At 50.3% G+C, this 16,218-nt stretch overlaps 1 protein-coding gene across 1 annotated transcript; it reads right to left on the reverse strand.

The window, feature by feature from the left end:
- Positions 1-885: 885 nt before the first annotated feature.
- On the reverse strand, positions 886-13,413 carry ANXA4 (annexin A4). Its single transcript, XM_086768044.1, has 13 exons — positions 13,037-13,413; positions 9,677-9,733; positions 8,706-8,781; positions 8,160-8,254; positions 7,658-7,771; positions 7,401-7,491; positions 5,120-5,199; positions 4,678-4,734; positions 4,120-4,213; positions 3,499-3,594; positions 2,998-3,056; positions 2,534-2,656; positions 886-2,273 (listed from the first exon to the last, which is right to left on the reverse strand). The coding sequence occupies exons 2-13, from the start codon at positions 9,677-9,679 to the stop codon at positions 2,214-2,216; spliced, it is 948 nt and encodes a 315-aa protein (XP_086624170.1). The 5' UTR covers positions 9,680-9,733; positions 13,037-13,413; the 3' UTR covers positions 886-2,213.
- Positions 13,414-16,218: the final 2,805 nt, after the last annotated feature.

A 16,218-nucleotide genomic window follows, 5' to 3' on the forward strand; every position in this document is an offset into this window, starting at 1 on the left:
AGTGGGGTGCGCGGGTTTTGGGGTGCCGCTGCGGGGGTGCCCCCTTTTCTGCGGGAAAAAAGGACTCGTGCGAAAGCAATGACGCGACCCATTGCGTCATCACCGCTCTTGCTGCGGCGGTGGATGACGGAGCGGGACTGTCCGGGTTGTTGAGCTGCGAGGGGGAGCAGCAGCGGCAGTGCAACTGCGACAGGTGGGGGGTGCAGGCCTGCGCCCCCAGATCTGACACAGCCCCCCCGGGGGCTCCCCCCGCGCCCCACACAGACACGCGCTTTTACAAGCTGTTTCTCAAAGTGCTGCCAGAGCCGGGGGGTTACGGCATTGCCACGCGGTGGGGGATTAAAATAGCTTACAGAACGTTGCAATTAACTGTGATTGCTCAGAGGCAAGCTGAACGAGAATCGCGTGTGCTTTAGCCTAGCGCGAGTGGACTTGTTGGAGATGTCCGTGCTCCTGGCAGGGGGGTTGGACTGGACGGCCGTTAAAGGTCCCTTCCCACCCAAACCCTTCTGTGGTTCTGTAACTTTGTGTAGCGTAGCGTGGGTGGGCCTTGTTTAAAACTTACCGTAAGTCAGTTTTAAATGAACTCTGTTCGTTAGCATGGATGGCTAAGCAGAGGAGATAACAAAAGATGGCGGGACATCCTGATCTACAAGGGGAACCAAACCCGTGACTCGAGGAGAAAGACCACCTTCAACTCAGGTGGCAGATAACGAACAAAGGCCTTGGTAACTGAGGGGCCCAAGCCAGGAGACAGCCTCAGCTCGTGTGCAGAGGTCCACGCTTAGGAGAAAAATCACCTGTGCAGCACAGAAGTTGTTGAAAAAAACAAGGACACAGCAATTTCACATTACCTCTCCCAGAATAAGCCATGATGGCGGAAGGTAAGGAAACAAATTCTTTATTCATTTTTTAAAAGGCAGCAACATAACACAAGGCATTTAAACACAAAACCAAGCCTGAGTGAATCTGTTAGCCTGTTGTACCGGGTAAGATATTTTCTCTTTCACTGAGCAGAAGGCTTCAGTAGAACTGGAAAAATCTCTGCCCCCTCTCCCACGAAATTAAGGAATGTATCTCCAATCACAGCACAGAGAGCAAGAAAGTAAGGCCACAGAAGTACCGCCTGTTCAAGCCGATAGTAGCCCTATTTAGAAGAAAATGAGTGACAGAACTTGGTGTAGGCCGTATCGGTATTTGTGCCGTCAAATTGAACCTCAGCCTGACGCCTTCAGAACAGGATTAGATACCAACAGCCAAAAAAAACCCCAGGAACCACATTTTTGTAGTGAAAACAGCACTTGGGTTAACAGGCCGGTGTGTAGGGTCTGGGGGAAGAGTCTCTTCAGGAGGCTGGTGTGGAAGTGCAAGGCAGGCACAGGCACCAGAGCTGGACCCGCGAGCAGTAGTGCTGCAGGCGGTGAGGTGAGCTACCCCAGTACGCGGCGTCCCAGTCTAAGGCGTCAGGTAGCGCTGATGAGACGCATTTTTGGGGACAGCTCATTCTTTACAAGGCACCATTCTAATTAATGACATCACTTTATCCAGAGGAAGGGTTTGCAATAGGACCCTGACGATTTATACTCCCTCCAGTCAAGGAAGACGGACCAAAAATATGGGGCTAACCTGTAACCAGGGCAGGAAGAGCGTTTTGTGATGTCACCAGTGACATCTTCCCTACCTACAGACCTATATATCTATATAAAGTGCAGCAAGGCTGGTAATGCTCCACACTAACGGGGGGCAAGTTAAGATCTAAACATGCTTTTATTGTAGATGATTGATTTGTGGTTTAATTATCTTGCAAGAACTGAAGCAAGCCTGCATTCTGCACTCTGTGTATCGATGAGGTTAGTTTTCCCCTTTGCAGCCTCTCACATTCTGCATCCAAGTTGGCTTCGGTTGCTGAGTTTTGCTGGCGAATGCAACGGCAAAGGGACAGCTTGTCAGGAAACAATTTAGCTTTTCTGTATTTGGTTACAGTGTTGGGTTTAAGATGGGCTTCACTAGCCAGGTGAGCAGACAAATGGGTGTTCCAAGCATAGAAGTGTATGGAAAGGGTCAGCCAGAATGGCCATTATCTAACCAGAGCGTTAACGAACCTCAGTCAGTACTCATAGCAATTAATATTGATATTTGTGAAAAAAAATAAAAAGAAAGAAATCCTTATGATCAGCTGCTTCCCAGCACCCGGGCAGTGCAGCAGGCATCCTTTAATCCTCCCCGCCACAGAGTCGGAGCAGAACTTTCCTGTAGTCTCCTGAGCAGTCTCCCTAGAGAGGAAGGAAAAAAGGAACGCCATCAGTTTCACAGCTCCGTACAAGGCTGGATTCTTTCCAGCACACCCGATTTGTTGTCAGGTTTGTATCCTCTTCGACAATTTAAGAACTAAGAACTTTCAGGAACATTTTCAGTGCATAAAAGCAAAGTCTCCTTAATTCCACCTCCTCTGAAATACCCAGTAGGGTTCAAGTGGGGACCTGTCTCCTGCTTAGCAAACCCAGGTCTTCGTTTCTGGCGCTGAAAAGCTTACCTTAATGAAGGAGTAGAGCGATTTCCCGTACATGGTCAGGAATTCCCTTCTGATATCCAGCATATCTATTTCAGAGCGGGACACCATCACTCGGATCAGTGTGTTGTCATCTGTTCCCAAGCCCTGCAGAAATAAACCCGACTGTCTACAGCCACAAAGCATTTTGGGCATGTCAGTGACAGACACAAAGGTTTTATCACTCGCTCTTCTGCGGGATCTCTTCCTAATTAGAGCATTTTTGCATTACTGGAGTGATCCACTAGCAGCTTGCTGCCAAGCAAGCGCATTGCTCTGGGCTTCCTGGGGGAAAAGAGGTCCATACAAAAGCTCAGGCTTTCCCCCCCACCCCCCCACTAATTACCTGCAGAGTTTCTCTCTATCTAATTACAACTGTCATGCCACTGACTCAAGCACGGAAAGGCAAGGGGGAGAAAAGTAGTGATCTCACACCAGAAGTTCTTTACCTTCATGGATTTATACAGTCTTTCAGCAAAATACGCAGGTTTATTTCGCATGCACTTTACTGTAAGGGAGACAAAAAAAAAAAAAAGAGAATTAAGGCCAATAAAAACTGAAGGAGAAGGCCTTCCAGCCCTTTCCAGCACTTTCTCAGGGAGGTGTTTATTCTGTAAAGACGCAATTCAGGGCCAACAAGCAGCAAGTACAATGCAGGCATCCACAATCGATGCCCTGCTGTAAACTGGTGGCTCCGTGCTCAGCGCGCAGTAATATTTTCTTAAAGGCTTTGATGCTTCCTGACATCAAATATCAGCTACCGAAGCACCAGTTGGGTAAGCAAGCGATATCATAAAGCACAGAGCTTTCTCACCCGGTTGTATCTGCAAAGAGTAAACCTGTGGCTTGCAAAAAAAAACCCAGACTCCTGAAGCTATGTGAACAGCCAGCCAGGGTATCTCTAATTATTTAATTACTTTGTAGATAAAGTTTAAAAGCAGGGAACTCACCCACAGCTAACAAGGCATCTTCGAGGTCTCCTGACATCTCAGATTTAATGCTGTCTGTTATGTCCTTATTAGCAATCCCTCTGTATGCGTCAAAAACTGGGAGGGAGAGTCGGGGGTAAAAAGAGCGAGTGAGACGCTTCAGGGCGTGCAGTGCGTAAACCACCAAGGATCACTTTGCAAGATCAAGCTCCTCGTACTCCGCATGAACGTTGTACCGTTATTGTGCCATTGTAAGCTACATCAGGGCTGCCCCACAGAAATTATTCATTTTAATTATCAACTCTCTTGCTAATTGGCCCACCGCCGCTGCTAGCATTTTCCAGGACTGCTAGTTAATGATGGCAGTTTGAATGCTTAGCTTTATTCCCTCTCTGCCCCAGTGGGAGTCACACTTCATTATCTCCAATTTACAGGCTGGAGCGAGTTGTACTGATGTTTTTCTCAAGTCCCTTTTTGTCTCAGGAGGGAATAAAATGGTCTTAAAGAATTGAATGGGACAGGGCTCTGGGGTACCTGGTGTCACAGGCAGGGTTCACAATCAGCTGATGAACAAGTCCAAACTCCTACAAAAGTATCATCCCCAGATGAGGGAAAAACCCAGGACACCGCGGAGGGTCCTACCTCTTAGTAGGTGGTGTCTGTTCCGCGTACAGAGGATGGCCATGAATTGTACCTCATCTGTTCCCCATTTCTGCTCCCCAGCTTCATACAGGCACTTGAAGACAGTAGGAATAGACAACGTCAGGCGAATGGAGAAGGCCAGGTGTACGTAAACTTGAGATTTTCACTTCCTTGGTGCTTGGGCACTGCAGGCCTGTGGCTTGTCTGGGTCACAGGTACGCTCCAACAAATACTAACCAAGCACAGCAACTCTCCCTGAAGTGTCATCTCCCCTCCCACATACCCAGCCTGCCTAGAGACCTCTCCCCACGGAGTTGCAGAGGGGGCTAGAACCATTATCCCCCTTTCACCAGCTGAGTCAGAGAGGTGAAGGGGCTCCTCTGAGAGTCAAAAGTGGGAATAGAGGCCAGGTCTCCACCTGGCTGCTGCTGTCTAGAACAGCTTCAGGCTTACTGTTCTACCTTGAAAAAATACAAGGTCTGGAAAAAGCAGGGATACACCACGCGTCCCCGTGTACAAGAAATGACAATTCCTGCAAGGAAGCAAATCGCTACACACCTGAGCATCTTGTTGAGCAAGGGCATCGTCCACATACGTTCCCTCATCTCTGTTTCCCTGCAAAACACAAGGATGAAAAACTCATTTCACCAGAGCAACAAGGGAAGTCAGTCCTGCAAATTCCCCATTCCAAACAAGTTACTGGAGATGCATAATGGGGTCCTTAAAATTGAGTAGTAGCTTACAAATGCAGCAAAACATGGCTCGGCTGTGATCTGTACTCCCTTTTGAAATGAGCAGCAATCCGCTTTAACCGGCCCATTTTAAAAAGGGCACATGGCATTAATGCGTACCCGGAGTCAGACTCCTCTCCCTGCAGAAGCTGGGTGTGAAATGCAGGCCAGGTGAAATGCAAGATAAGCGGAATAAAAGCCAGCCTGAAACACCTCGTGTCCATCAGCAACGGGAGGATTCACCCCCACTGCCCTTCGCCTGGACTTACCGTGGCCAGGGAGACGAGGACTCTTCGAAACATGGAAGATGTGTCAGAGACAATGTCCTCCTCGAGGGTACGGCCGTATTCTAGCAAAAGCACACACACATATGTGTCGTAGTTCAGCCCCGATTGGACCAGACTACGCAGTCTCTCTCTCACTCCCCCCACCTTCTGAGAGAACAGGGAGAGAAAATATAAGGAAAAACGGCTCGAGGTTTGAGATAAGGACAGGGAGAAATCCTTAAAGTTACCATCACGGGCAAAACAGACTCGACTTGGGGAAAACTATTCATTTATTACTACAAATAGCAGGATAATGAGACAGAGAACAAGATAACCTCCCTCCACCCCTCCCTCTTCCCAAGCTTAACATTATCTCTACTACCTTCCCCCCCCCGAGCGGCACAGGGGGGAAGAGGGAATGGGGGTTGCGGTCAGTTCATCATATGTTGTTTTACGCTGCTGCTTCATGGTCGGGGGAAGAACTCCTCGCATTCCTCCTCTGCTCCATTGTGGGGTCCCTCCCACGGGCCACAGTCCTTTGTGGAACTGCTCCGGCGTGGGTCATCTCTTCCACGGGTGCAGTCTCTCCAGAACAGCTGTCCCAGCGGGCCCTCCACGGGCCACAGCTGCCTTCAGGCATCCACCTCCCCCAGTATGGGGTCCTTCACGGGCTCCAAGTGGATCTCTGCTCCTCCATGGACCTCCATGGGCTGCAGGGGGACAACCTGCTCCACCATGGTCGTCACCACAGGCTGCAGGGGAATCTTGGCCAGGAGCCGCATTACTCCTCCCCCTCCTCCTTCACTGACCTTGGCATCTGCAGCCGTTCCTCACAACAGGCTGGTAGGTGTCTCTCAGGATCCTTTTACATCTCATTCACTTCTCATCTCCTCTCCACTTCTTGCAGCCAGGCTGGACCGAGTCGGGCCCAATCGGCTGCCTGGCGAGAGGCCAGAGGGTGAGGCCTGCAAGGCCCATGAGGCTCACGCCTCCCCCTCTGCGCCTCTGCCCCCGCTCAGCTCCTTCACATCTTCTCTCCTCTCTCTCTTTTTTTTTTCTGTTTTCCCATTCTTAAATACGTTATCGCAGAGGCGTTATCACGAGACATTCTGCTACCAATCGGCTCGGCCTTGGCCAGCAGCGGGTCCGCCCTAGGCCTGGCCAAGTCCCCTGAACAAAGGGGAGCAACTTCTAGCAGTTTCCTACAGAAGCTACCACCTTAGGCCCCCCCCTCACTAACAAAACCACGACAATATGACATCTGTTAGTAACAGGCCACCTGTTTGTCCACACCATTTGTGAGCCGTAAGCTAGGTGAGCGTACAGCTGTGCTCAGGGCTCTAAAGATCATAGAAGCATTCAGGTTGGAAAGGACCTTTGAGATCATCGAGTGCAACTGCTGCCGAGTCCACCACTAAACCATGTCCCTAAGCACCATGCCTACACGTCTTTTAGAGCCCTCCAGAGACGGTGACTCCGCCACTTCCCTGGGCAGCCCCTTCCAGTGCTCGACCACCCTTTTGCTGCAGAAATTTTTCCTAATATCCAATCTAAACTTTCCCTGGCACAACTTGAGGCCGTTTCCTCTTGTCCTACTGCTTGTTGCTTAGGAAAAGAGACTGACAACCACGTCGCTACAGCCTCCTTTCTGGTAGTTGTAGGGAGTGATAAGGTCTCCCTGCAGCCTCCTCTCCTCCAGGCTGAATAACCCCAGTTCCCTCAGCCGCTCCTCGTCAGACTGGTGCTCCAGAGCCCTCACCAGCTTCGCTGCCCTTCTCTGGATGTGCTCCAGCACCTCAACGTCCTTCTTGTGCTGAGGAGCCCAAAACTGCACACAGTACTTGAGGTGCGGGCTTACAAGTGCCCAGCACAGGGTGATGATCGCTTCCCCAGTCCTGCTGGCCACGCTGTTCCTGAGACCAGCCAGGATGCTGTTGGCCGCCTTGGCTATCATCATAGCAGTCCGGCCATCTTTAGTGCTACAGGGCAAAGTTAAACAGCGCAGCTAGAGAAAACTGGCAGTAGATCCACGTAGGGACAGACACCCAACTGACAGACGTAACCATCACATCCTGTTTTGTTCAAACCGATTCAATTTCTGGGTGAAATTCTAATCCTCGGGGCTGTTAGCAGCCCTGCTGTTGACACCTGCCTAACTCGGAGGTTCTCTGGACAAACAGCAGTTGTCTGATTTGTCACATTTAAAGGCTAACGGACCCTTCTCACACACAAGTGACTTTTTCGTCAGCATGATAATGGCTTGCATATGATAATTGCTACATACGAAGTTTGTAGTTCTCATTAATGCGCTGAATCTCTTCATTTGTGCGAGAAGCCAGAATTTCAATCAGGCAGCCTTCATCTGTTCCTGCACCCTAGGGAATTGCAAAGACAAGATCCAAGATTATAACGACAACTGTTTTGATGTGCAACTAGGATTTTAAATAATGATATATAAATTATTAATAATAAATGTATAATTATGCCATAGCATACGAAATTGTCCAGATCTTAAACAATATGAAAGGAAGATTTGCAAACCTTCAGAGCCCTCCTCAGCTCATGCACGTCGTACATGGTGGTAGGAGTCATCAGACCAATGATCACCCTTTCAAAATTCCCACTCAGCTCAGACTTCAAGTCGTCAATCAAATCCTAGAAGACAGAGAAAGGAGTTGGGAGAAGATCATGGAATCATAGAATCTTAAGGCTGGAAGAGAGCTCTAAGATCATCAAGTCCAACCATCAGCCCAACACCACCGTGCCTATTAAACCATGTCCTGACTAAACCACGTCCTGATACGGGCTTTGAGAACAGAAAAAAACTCATTCACCACTTTTCTTCATGCTCTGTTCCTCCTTTGATGAACATCTGCTCTGAAGTGAACAAGACCAAAATAAACTTAGCCAGGGAAAGCTTGCTGCTACCCTTACTGCCGTGGAGACTAGGATGTTGTTCACATTTCACCCAAGGGATATAACCCAACAAAAGTCTGCATCTCCCCATTAAAGCCACAGTCACTGATCTCTGAAGACCACCTACCCGGCCAATACTGCTTTTGTAGGTGATCAGAACTTGCTGACGTTGGGAAACATTTAGTTTGGTCAAAGTCTCAATGATGGCATCTTCATCTGTGCCTGGAAGAAACCAACAGAAACCAGTCAAGCTGCTTGCACAAGAACCAGCTGCACGCTGTGGCCTTGTCCAGAGCGTGCCATTAGCCGTCTCCGTTCCTTACACAGCCTGGTTCTCAACAGCGCTGGCGGCTAGATGAGCGTCCAGAAGTGTCTCAACCCAGCCAGCAGGGTGGCAGTGCCATTATTTAATGGCAGTATTTAACGGCGGTACCACGCCGCAGGGGGAACAAGACGAGAGCCCGACTAAGGATGTTTTTGTGGCCAAGACTTAGATTTCCAGTCGGGTTCAAGCCTCATCCTGATCAAATCGCTCGATTCCTTTCAGTGCCCTCACAGGGCAGTGGGGCAATAAGAATGGCTAGACTTCCCCTCTGACAAAGCGCCAGGCAAAACATTCCCAGTGCTCAGGGGAAAAACGAGAGGGGTTACCAGTGGAGGGAGACCAACTTACCAAATCCCTTCATAGCCTTCCTTAGCGCCTGTGCTTCTTGCTCCGCACTGAAATGTGAGACCCCCTTGATGGTTGCCTAAACGCACAGGAGAAGAGTGAAAGCAGACTCAAAGTGATGCATACATAGAGTAGAGCTGAATTAAAAAATAAATAAAATAAAAAGATGCAAACACAGTGACAGCAAGTGAAGCCCACCCACAAAACAGGACAGTTCTAGAGGGACTTCCTAGGCACGTCAGAAATAAGCCCCAGGGACACAACTGCAAGGAGAAAATATCTTCGTGTAGCTGCCCATGGAGTACTGGTTTCCAATTAAATAATGGCAAGCAGCCTGACATCTCTGTTCGGTCCAGCTGAGGCTTCTTCCCAGCAAGTTTTCCCTGTAAATCCTAGAAGCTGTTCCCAGAAAAGCCCTACTCCTGACTTGTCTAAGAGCAGCCAAGGACCATCATTCCGTAAAATAATGCACCAGGAAGCGCAGTGTTTGACTCAGAACGGCGATTCGCAATCAGGATTCTCCTCCCTCCTGGCCAGTGCCGTTTCTGTGGGACTACGCTGTCTCTTACAAAGCTCTCCATGTTCCCGTGAAAATCATCAGCAAAACTCTGCTTAACATTCCTTAGGTCAGGCTTTCGGAAACAGGCACAGGGATAACTACCATACAGACGGCTACCTTGCGCGTTGAACCTGGAAAGAACAATAGGCCCAGGAAGTTTATTTGGAGAAATTCGTGCTCTTTGAACTAATATCTGACCGGATTTTCCATTGACTCCCAAATGGAAAAGCTCGTACGTGTGGGTCGTGCTCGTTTTATGATGAGGAAGCAGAGAGAAGCCATAAACTCACCCCCGTCAAGGGAGAGACAGTGGCAGCGTTCTTCCTGCTGTGTCCTTATCTGCGCTACGCTCCCACCTTTGTTTGATCAGAGCAAACGTGTGGCACAGTATGGTACAGAAACCACGCACACTCACCATCTCCCTCGTGTTGGGTCAGTCTGGTGTTGTCTGAGTCCCGAGGCGGCTACGCAGCTGTAATAAAAACCAGAGGGAGCGTTAGTTTCCTAGCAAATAATTTATGGATTATGCCTACCCTTGGCAGTTAACGGGGCTGGTTAAGCAACCATCCAGTTTCTCTGAGGAACACGCGAACAGCCCTGCTGAACGCCCATCGCAGCGTCCCTGCGTCTCCAGTCCTGCTTTGTACCCAACAAACAAAGGCTGGCTTGTGACAGCGCAGGGTCGGGGCGCTCGCCCTGGCTGAAAGAGGGATGTGGTGCACCGGGAGATGATTCGCACTGGTAACTCAAGACATTTCTTTTCTATCGCTAGTGTGACAGCCTGGCTGAGGCTACAAGGAGAAGCAGACAACGTTGCCCTGGGAGCAAAGAAAATGGATTTGATTCCCGTGCCCTTCAAAACACATGGTTTGACCTTGCCAGGTGAGCGCCCGAGGGCGAATTCGGGTGAGGGTGCCTGCACAGTCCTAGCAGCCTCCACAGATGCTCCCTGGGAGGCAGAGACAACATCAAGGTGTAGCTGAGCACGCAAAGGATAATAACATCACTCCAGGCCTGGGGCAGGAGAATTATTCTCCCTCTTACTTAAAATCTGCTGTATTCAGCAGCTCCTCAGCTCGGTGCAATGTGCAATTCCTTATAGGACTGCAGTTTTAACTTTTGAAGCCCTCAAAAAAAAAAAAAAAAGCTTACTTTCTATCTCCCCAGGGTTAGTTTTTCTGCTCATAATTTTATTTTCATGCATAGGGCCTGAACACACCCACAGGATTTCCCATATCCCTGCTCACTTGACAGGATATCAGGTACTAGGACAAGGCTCACTTCCCTGCAGCTCAGGTTTGGCACGGCATGAGCCGAGGTTCTCGCATTAAAGCCCTCAAGCAGACGCAGTGAAGCCAGCGGCTGACGACATCTCTCCGTCGTCCCGTGCGTGGCGCCTAAGAGCTGCTATCAGTGAGCCCAGACAGTTGTGCAAGAACAGGAGCGTCTCTGCTCATGCTTCACATGACCCTTACAAATCCAGAGTGCCGTCGCTGCTCAGGCAAGCTCCCTCCCAGTGTGACTCTTGCCATAGATGCGTTACGCACAGGCACTCCCGAGTGCTCGCCAGGTCATCCGGACATCACTACGCCCTGTGCCATCGGGCAACTTACGGACAATTATTAGCGCTGAGTTTGCTTTCTTTCATTTCATGGTAGATTTCAGCGGTCAAATTACGACTAGGCCTCAGAAAAGTCATCTTCGCTCTTCTCTAATGTTTTATGGAAATATAAAGCCAACTTTATTTGCTTTAGCCAGACACTAAGTAATGGCTTCGAATTTCACAGGTGCTTTCCTGATGCAGTTTTACCGTTCAGCTGGTTTGTAGACAGAAGCAGGAATATTAGGCTGGTTTAGAAAGTCAATTAGAGGGCAAAAGAAAGGTCAATAAACAAGGAAAAGCGAGTGGGAGGCAGAAAAATTCTGAGTGCAAATGAGCTGGCAGAAAGAAACCAAACCGTGGGGAAAGGATGCGTGTAGTGGATTCAGGGCAAATCCCCTACAGTGGCAGATTACAGCACAAATGCCACATTGCATCTGGGCTGTAAGATTCCGGTTTCTTCACCCAGCTGAAACGTCACTGGGAATATAAAAAGGAGAGCATTGCAAAAGGCAGCGGTGCTACCCCCACCGCACAACCTGCAAATGCCGGTTTGTTCCCGGTGTACGTCTGTGTGCGGTGCCACAAGAAATGAGCCACTGGAGTGACAGGTGGAAGCGCTTGGCAGCTCAGCCGGATTCTCCAGCAACGGCCCCTGCCCCCTGAAACCCTCTTGTTCCCCTTCACCAGTGACACAGGGTGTCTCCATGAGCTGCTCAGGCGGGAGCCTCAGATGATTAAAACTCTCCTAGCCACTCCCTTTGCGAGTAGAGAGGGAAAGGAATTGCTCCATGGGATTTGCCAGCGCTCTGCAGCTTAACACAATTCCTGGCCTGGGGAAAACCAGCTGCAGGATAGGGGCAACACCTAACACCGTGTTTTGAAGAATTAAGCTATGCATGAAAGAGTCAGCTAGCAAGTGCTAAGGTGCCCTGGCTCATGCCTCTCCTGATGTTGTGTCCTTCATCCCAGAATAAAGGCTTGAGCTGTCTGATACACTAAACCTGGCTTAGAACAGGCTCAAAACACTGCGGCCAGGTGACAGAGTGCAGGTGTACGAGGCATCCCTCCCATTATTCAATATTTTTTCCATGGATGACTTCTTCCTGGCAGGCTTTATCAGCTGATCAGGCAGTTCTAAGTTCACATCAAAGTCCTCTAAAAGCTGAATCCAGAATAAACTTCAATTGTCAGAAAAGAGCCGAAACCATTGCGTTTGCTGGCCAGTTCAAACCTAGGCTTGAAAAACGGAGTTTTCCTGGCTGTGCACGGAGCACATGCAGCTCCCAGCGAGCAAAGCTCCCAAAGATTAACAGGATATAAACACAGGATTTTCCCCCGAGTTTGAGCTCCCACACACGCGGCCAGTCCTACATCTAGGATCTGGATCGGAAAACCACTGTTTTGTGACCCGTCCCCTTGCAAGGCAAACGCCAGACTTGTTTGACTAGTTCTTCATGGGGTGCACGTTTACTGCAATACAAACCCACACCCTGCGCCAGATCAGCTTTTCCATGGCTCTGCCAGCGCCAGCTGTTTCCGTTGTGCTGGATGCAGCCGGAGGCAGAGTGCCCTGGGGTGGGTCTGGGGCTCCTAGCTGGACGGCTGACCCTGATCCCGGCCCAATTTCCAGCTCAGGACAGGATCTCCCTTCTGCTGGCGAGCCAGCTGAAATATCCCAGCGCCTCCCACACAATGACCTTTGCGTGGCCGCTGCCCTCCCAAGGAATAGAAATAGAATACTGAGTTAGCAGAGCCTTGTGCTCCTCACCCCAGGCTCATGCCCACCCGAAGCTGCTTCACAAGCCCCCTGCCATGCCCTCCACGCTCCAGCGGGGAGGACGTGCCAGCTTGGCCACGGGGCACTGCACAAATAGGAAGCAAAACCTGTGCTTCCTGTGCCCTGGGAAGAGTCAGACATCTTCCTCCTTCCCACAATCCCGTCTCCCCGTCCTTCCTCACCCCAGGCCTGTGCCCTCCGGGGCTGCCCCGGTGCCTTGGCATCGCGGCCCCGACGGGTCCTCCTCCCTGCCGAAGGCTGTCCGGCTCCCGCACAGCCGCGCTACCAGCCACCGCGGTTTGGCAAGCGGGGCCGGTGCTTGGCATCTTCCCAGGCACACAGCCCCTTCCCCATGCCAAAGGGGAACCCCCCCTCCCAGTTCGGTTGGCACTCACCTGCTGTCCCAAGCGGGTGCGTTGGCAGGGATAGGGAAAGAGATTTTTCTCGGCTTGCCCTGGATGGCAAAGTCCCCGCCCTGGAGCGGGGTGGGACTCGCTGGTGCAATACAGCTTTTCTCCTACGCCTGACAGGAAGGCAATCCAGCCCTTTTCCTCTCCCTCTGCTGTTCCGTAAACAGTGGGTTGTAATCCACAGCAGGGAGAGATTTTCCAGGGAGCCTCACGCACATCGACGAAATGCGCGTTTGGGGTTACACAGGGAACCTCACACGTGAAGGTGGGCTGGTAGGCTGGGACGGTTTCCATGCTCCCCAGCAATGCCTGGAAAAATCTCTGGGAACAGAGGGACTCTCTGAGCACAGCTCCAGCATGCAGCCAGCCTCCGATGTCTGCTTTGTGCTGCGGTGTAAAGGCATACCCGAGGGGGGAGCGAGGGGGACGGCGGCACGGAGCATGCCGGCAGCAACAGCCTTGAGCGAGAAGTTCTGTTCCTCTCCCCCGCGTTGCCTGTGGGGATTTCTTACCCGTATTTTGTCTCCTCTGCTCCCACAGCACCTCTCCAGGTCTTCAGCATCATTCCCCTTTGCATCACAAACAGCCATGATTTCTGTGAGAACAATTGTTCGCATGAAGATGATTATTTTTGCCCCAATAAATTGCACCACCCTCCAGTAAAAACACTTCAGGCAGAGGGATTTCAGATTTACCCCCGTGTGATGCTGTCAGGGTCAGCCTTGGACAAGATTATGAGGCTGGCAGAAGGAAATCAACCTCGCAATAACACTTCTCTTCGCTGTGTTTCTCCTCAGGGACTCTGTCTCCTGTGATACCAAAAATGCAGTCATTATAATGGGTAAATCAACCTTCTCTGGTTCTTTTTTTCCAGCTCATACGACAGCTACACCTCATCCCTGTTCCGCTTTGCACATGCTCTTTTGCTGGCAGAGACCTAAATTTAGCAGCTCGGATGAGTGCAGGCTGTGCTCCAGCGAGCATGTCTGTGCAGCTGGCTTATTATAGCTGCCACCGCAGCTCCGTCTCCCAAAAACAGCCCCACAGAGGCCAGCCGGCCTCCACTCACTCCCTGCCGCTGCGGAGGGGACGCTGAACAGAGGGTAACAGAAAAACAGGGTTCAAGCCACAAACACGCTCCTTTTCTGCTGCAGAGCCTCTTTCCTTGTGAAATCTGGCACTTTACGCTGACCAGGATTCAGCGCGGCGTGGTGCATCTTATCAACGGTCACTAAGGAGGAACTCTTCTCTTTCCTACGTCTCTCAAAGCTTCCATTCTCCTCCCTTCCTCTCATGCCAGCCGTCTCCTACTCTGGGCCCATACCCGCTCATTTTAATCCGCCAACAGGAGATCTGCTCTGTTTCTCCATCATATGTTGTCACTGATTTTTTTTTTTAGCCTGTGTATTTCCAAAAGCTTCATTCTTCTCTTTGCTTTCCAGCCTCTTCAGCCCCCAGGACTGGCCGGCTCTGAGACTGAGGTCAATGCTGTGTGCAACAGTAATTCTTTAGGACCACAAATTACTTGCCTTCTGTGGAAGTTATTTATCCTTTAATTATTGCACCAATCCTGCCATTCACGATTTGCGTGATTCAACCTTTCCTTTTCCCCGGGAGACGCTCCAAGTAGGGAGGAATACTCAAAGATGCAAAGTGTTTGTGTGGATGTTTTTGGACTAATCTGAAATTAGTCGGTGTTGTCCACTCAGAATCCAGATCCTGACCCAACAGGCAGCCCAGTTCCCTATATTCTCAGTTGGTTACGGATGCCGGCTCCGTAGCCATCCGATTCAGACACTTGGATTATTTCGACTGGAAAGGAAAAAAAAATAAAAATACAGACTACAAAAGCTTCTGGCCGTGCTGCGAGTTAGCTGAGCTTCTCTGGAAGGTGGATGGAAGGACAGGGGGTTTAGGGCAGTGGCTGTCTGCACCCTGTTGTGCCTTGCTACAGGAGCTGCTCCCTTCAGGAAGGCGAGGGCTTGTTGCTGTAGGAAAAAATTTTCTCTATAAGGTTCAGGAGACAAAGTTTTGTCTCTCCAGGAGCCCTTTATCTACAGTCTGCTCAGCTTTCAGCGTGTTGCCTTCATCTCTTAAAGGATGGAAAGGGCATGGCTCTCCTTAAATATCTCCAGCCTGGAGCACTGCCTAGCACAGCTTTGCTGCCCTTACATCCAAAATGGGAGAGGAATGGACAAGCCCACAGTTCCTACCGGCGTAGTAAGTGACAAAGTACACCGCTTTTCTTTTCACTGATATTTCCTGTTTGTCCCATCGATTATTTTGACCCCTCCCTGTTACAAAGCTCTCCAAATCCCCAGTTGTTTCTCGGTTGCGTACCTGCTCTGTATTCCCACTCCATCCTGCTCTTCTCCCATCTCTACAAAGGACATAATGAAAATCGAAGGTCACAGAAAGACAGGATAATGTGCATTAAGTAAATAAATAGAGCTCGAGCAGCCAACCTGTTAAGCAGGAGGTATTTATTCTAGGTCCCACAATGAGAACAGAGCTGAACCTCTCCGAAAATGGCAGCATCTGTGTTTTTGCCGGAAGGACTTGGCCTTTTCAACGTGCACCTCAAGGAGCAGAGGAGCCTGGTGCCGGATGAAAATATTTTCAGTGTGTTATTTGAATAGCAGGTTCCTGCCTTCAGCTTTAGAGAAACAGCCTCACCTCGTTCACTGGTTTCCAAATCCTGGCACGAACGAAGTCACGAGCCAATCTCCCACAGATTTAAGTGAGGGCCAGAATTTGGGCCTTTGGGGATTATGCGGGTGTTTTGAGGAAGCTCAGAAGGGAATGCTAATTTTTATACCTGAGCACCAGCAGGTTGCAGTCGGCAGCCCCCGAAAAATGGGGTTGTTCAGCCGTTGCACAAGCGCTGTCGGAGCTGTTGCAATGCTGTCACTCAGCATGCTGTCTCCATAGCAGCGCGTAGCTGAGGTTAGGGCGGAGGCTGAAAACCAGCGCTTGCTTTCCTAAAGCACTGGTTTTCCTGTGCTTGTGAGAGGGGAAAGGATCCTTGTGTTCTGCGTATGAGTATCGGCTCAACCACAAAGTCAGCTGCAGATAACGGGACTCGCTGCAGAGGCAGAGGGTACTTTTGACGCTTACAGCACAGATGTCTCCTTCCCTCCAGTTCCGCGCTGTGTTAGATGAAATGT

This window comes from Chlamydotis macqueenii, chromosome 27, assembly GCF_036417535.1.
Source record: "Chlamydotis macqueenii isolate bChlMac1 chromosome 27, bChlMac1.mat, whole genome shotgun sequence".
Lineage (NCBI taxonomy): Eukaryota > Metazoa > Chordata > Aves > Otidiformes > Otididae > Chlamydotis > Chlamydotis macqueenii.

Excerpts from the sequence above, each read along its gene's own strand:
- ANXA4 (XM_086768044.1), bottom strand. Across the intron at positions 8,255-8,705 it reads GAAGGCTATGAAGGGATTTG|GCACAGATGAAGATGCCATC; the intron begins GTAAGTTGGTCT and ends GGTTTCTTCCAG. Across the intron at positions 2,657-2,997 it reads GACTGTATAAATCCATGAAG|GGCTTGGGAACAGATGACAA; the intron begins GTAAAGAACTTC and ends TTATTTCTGCAG.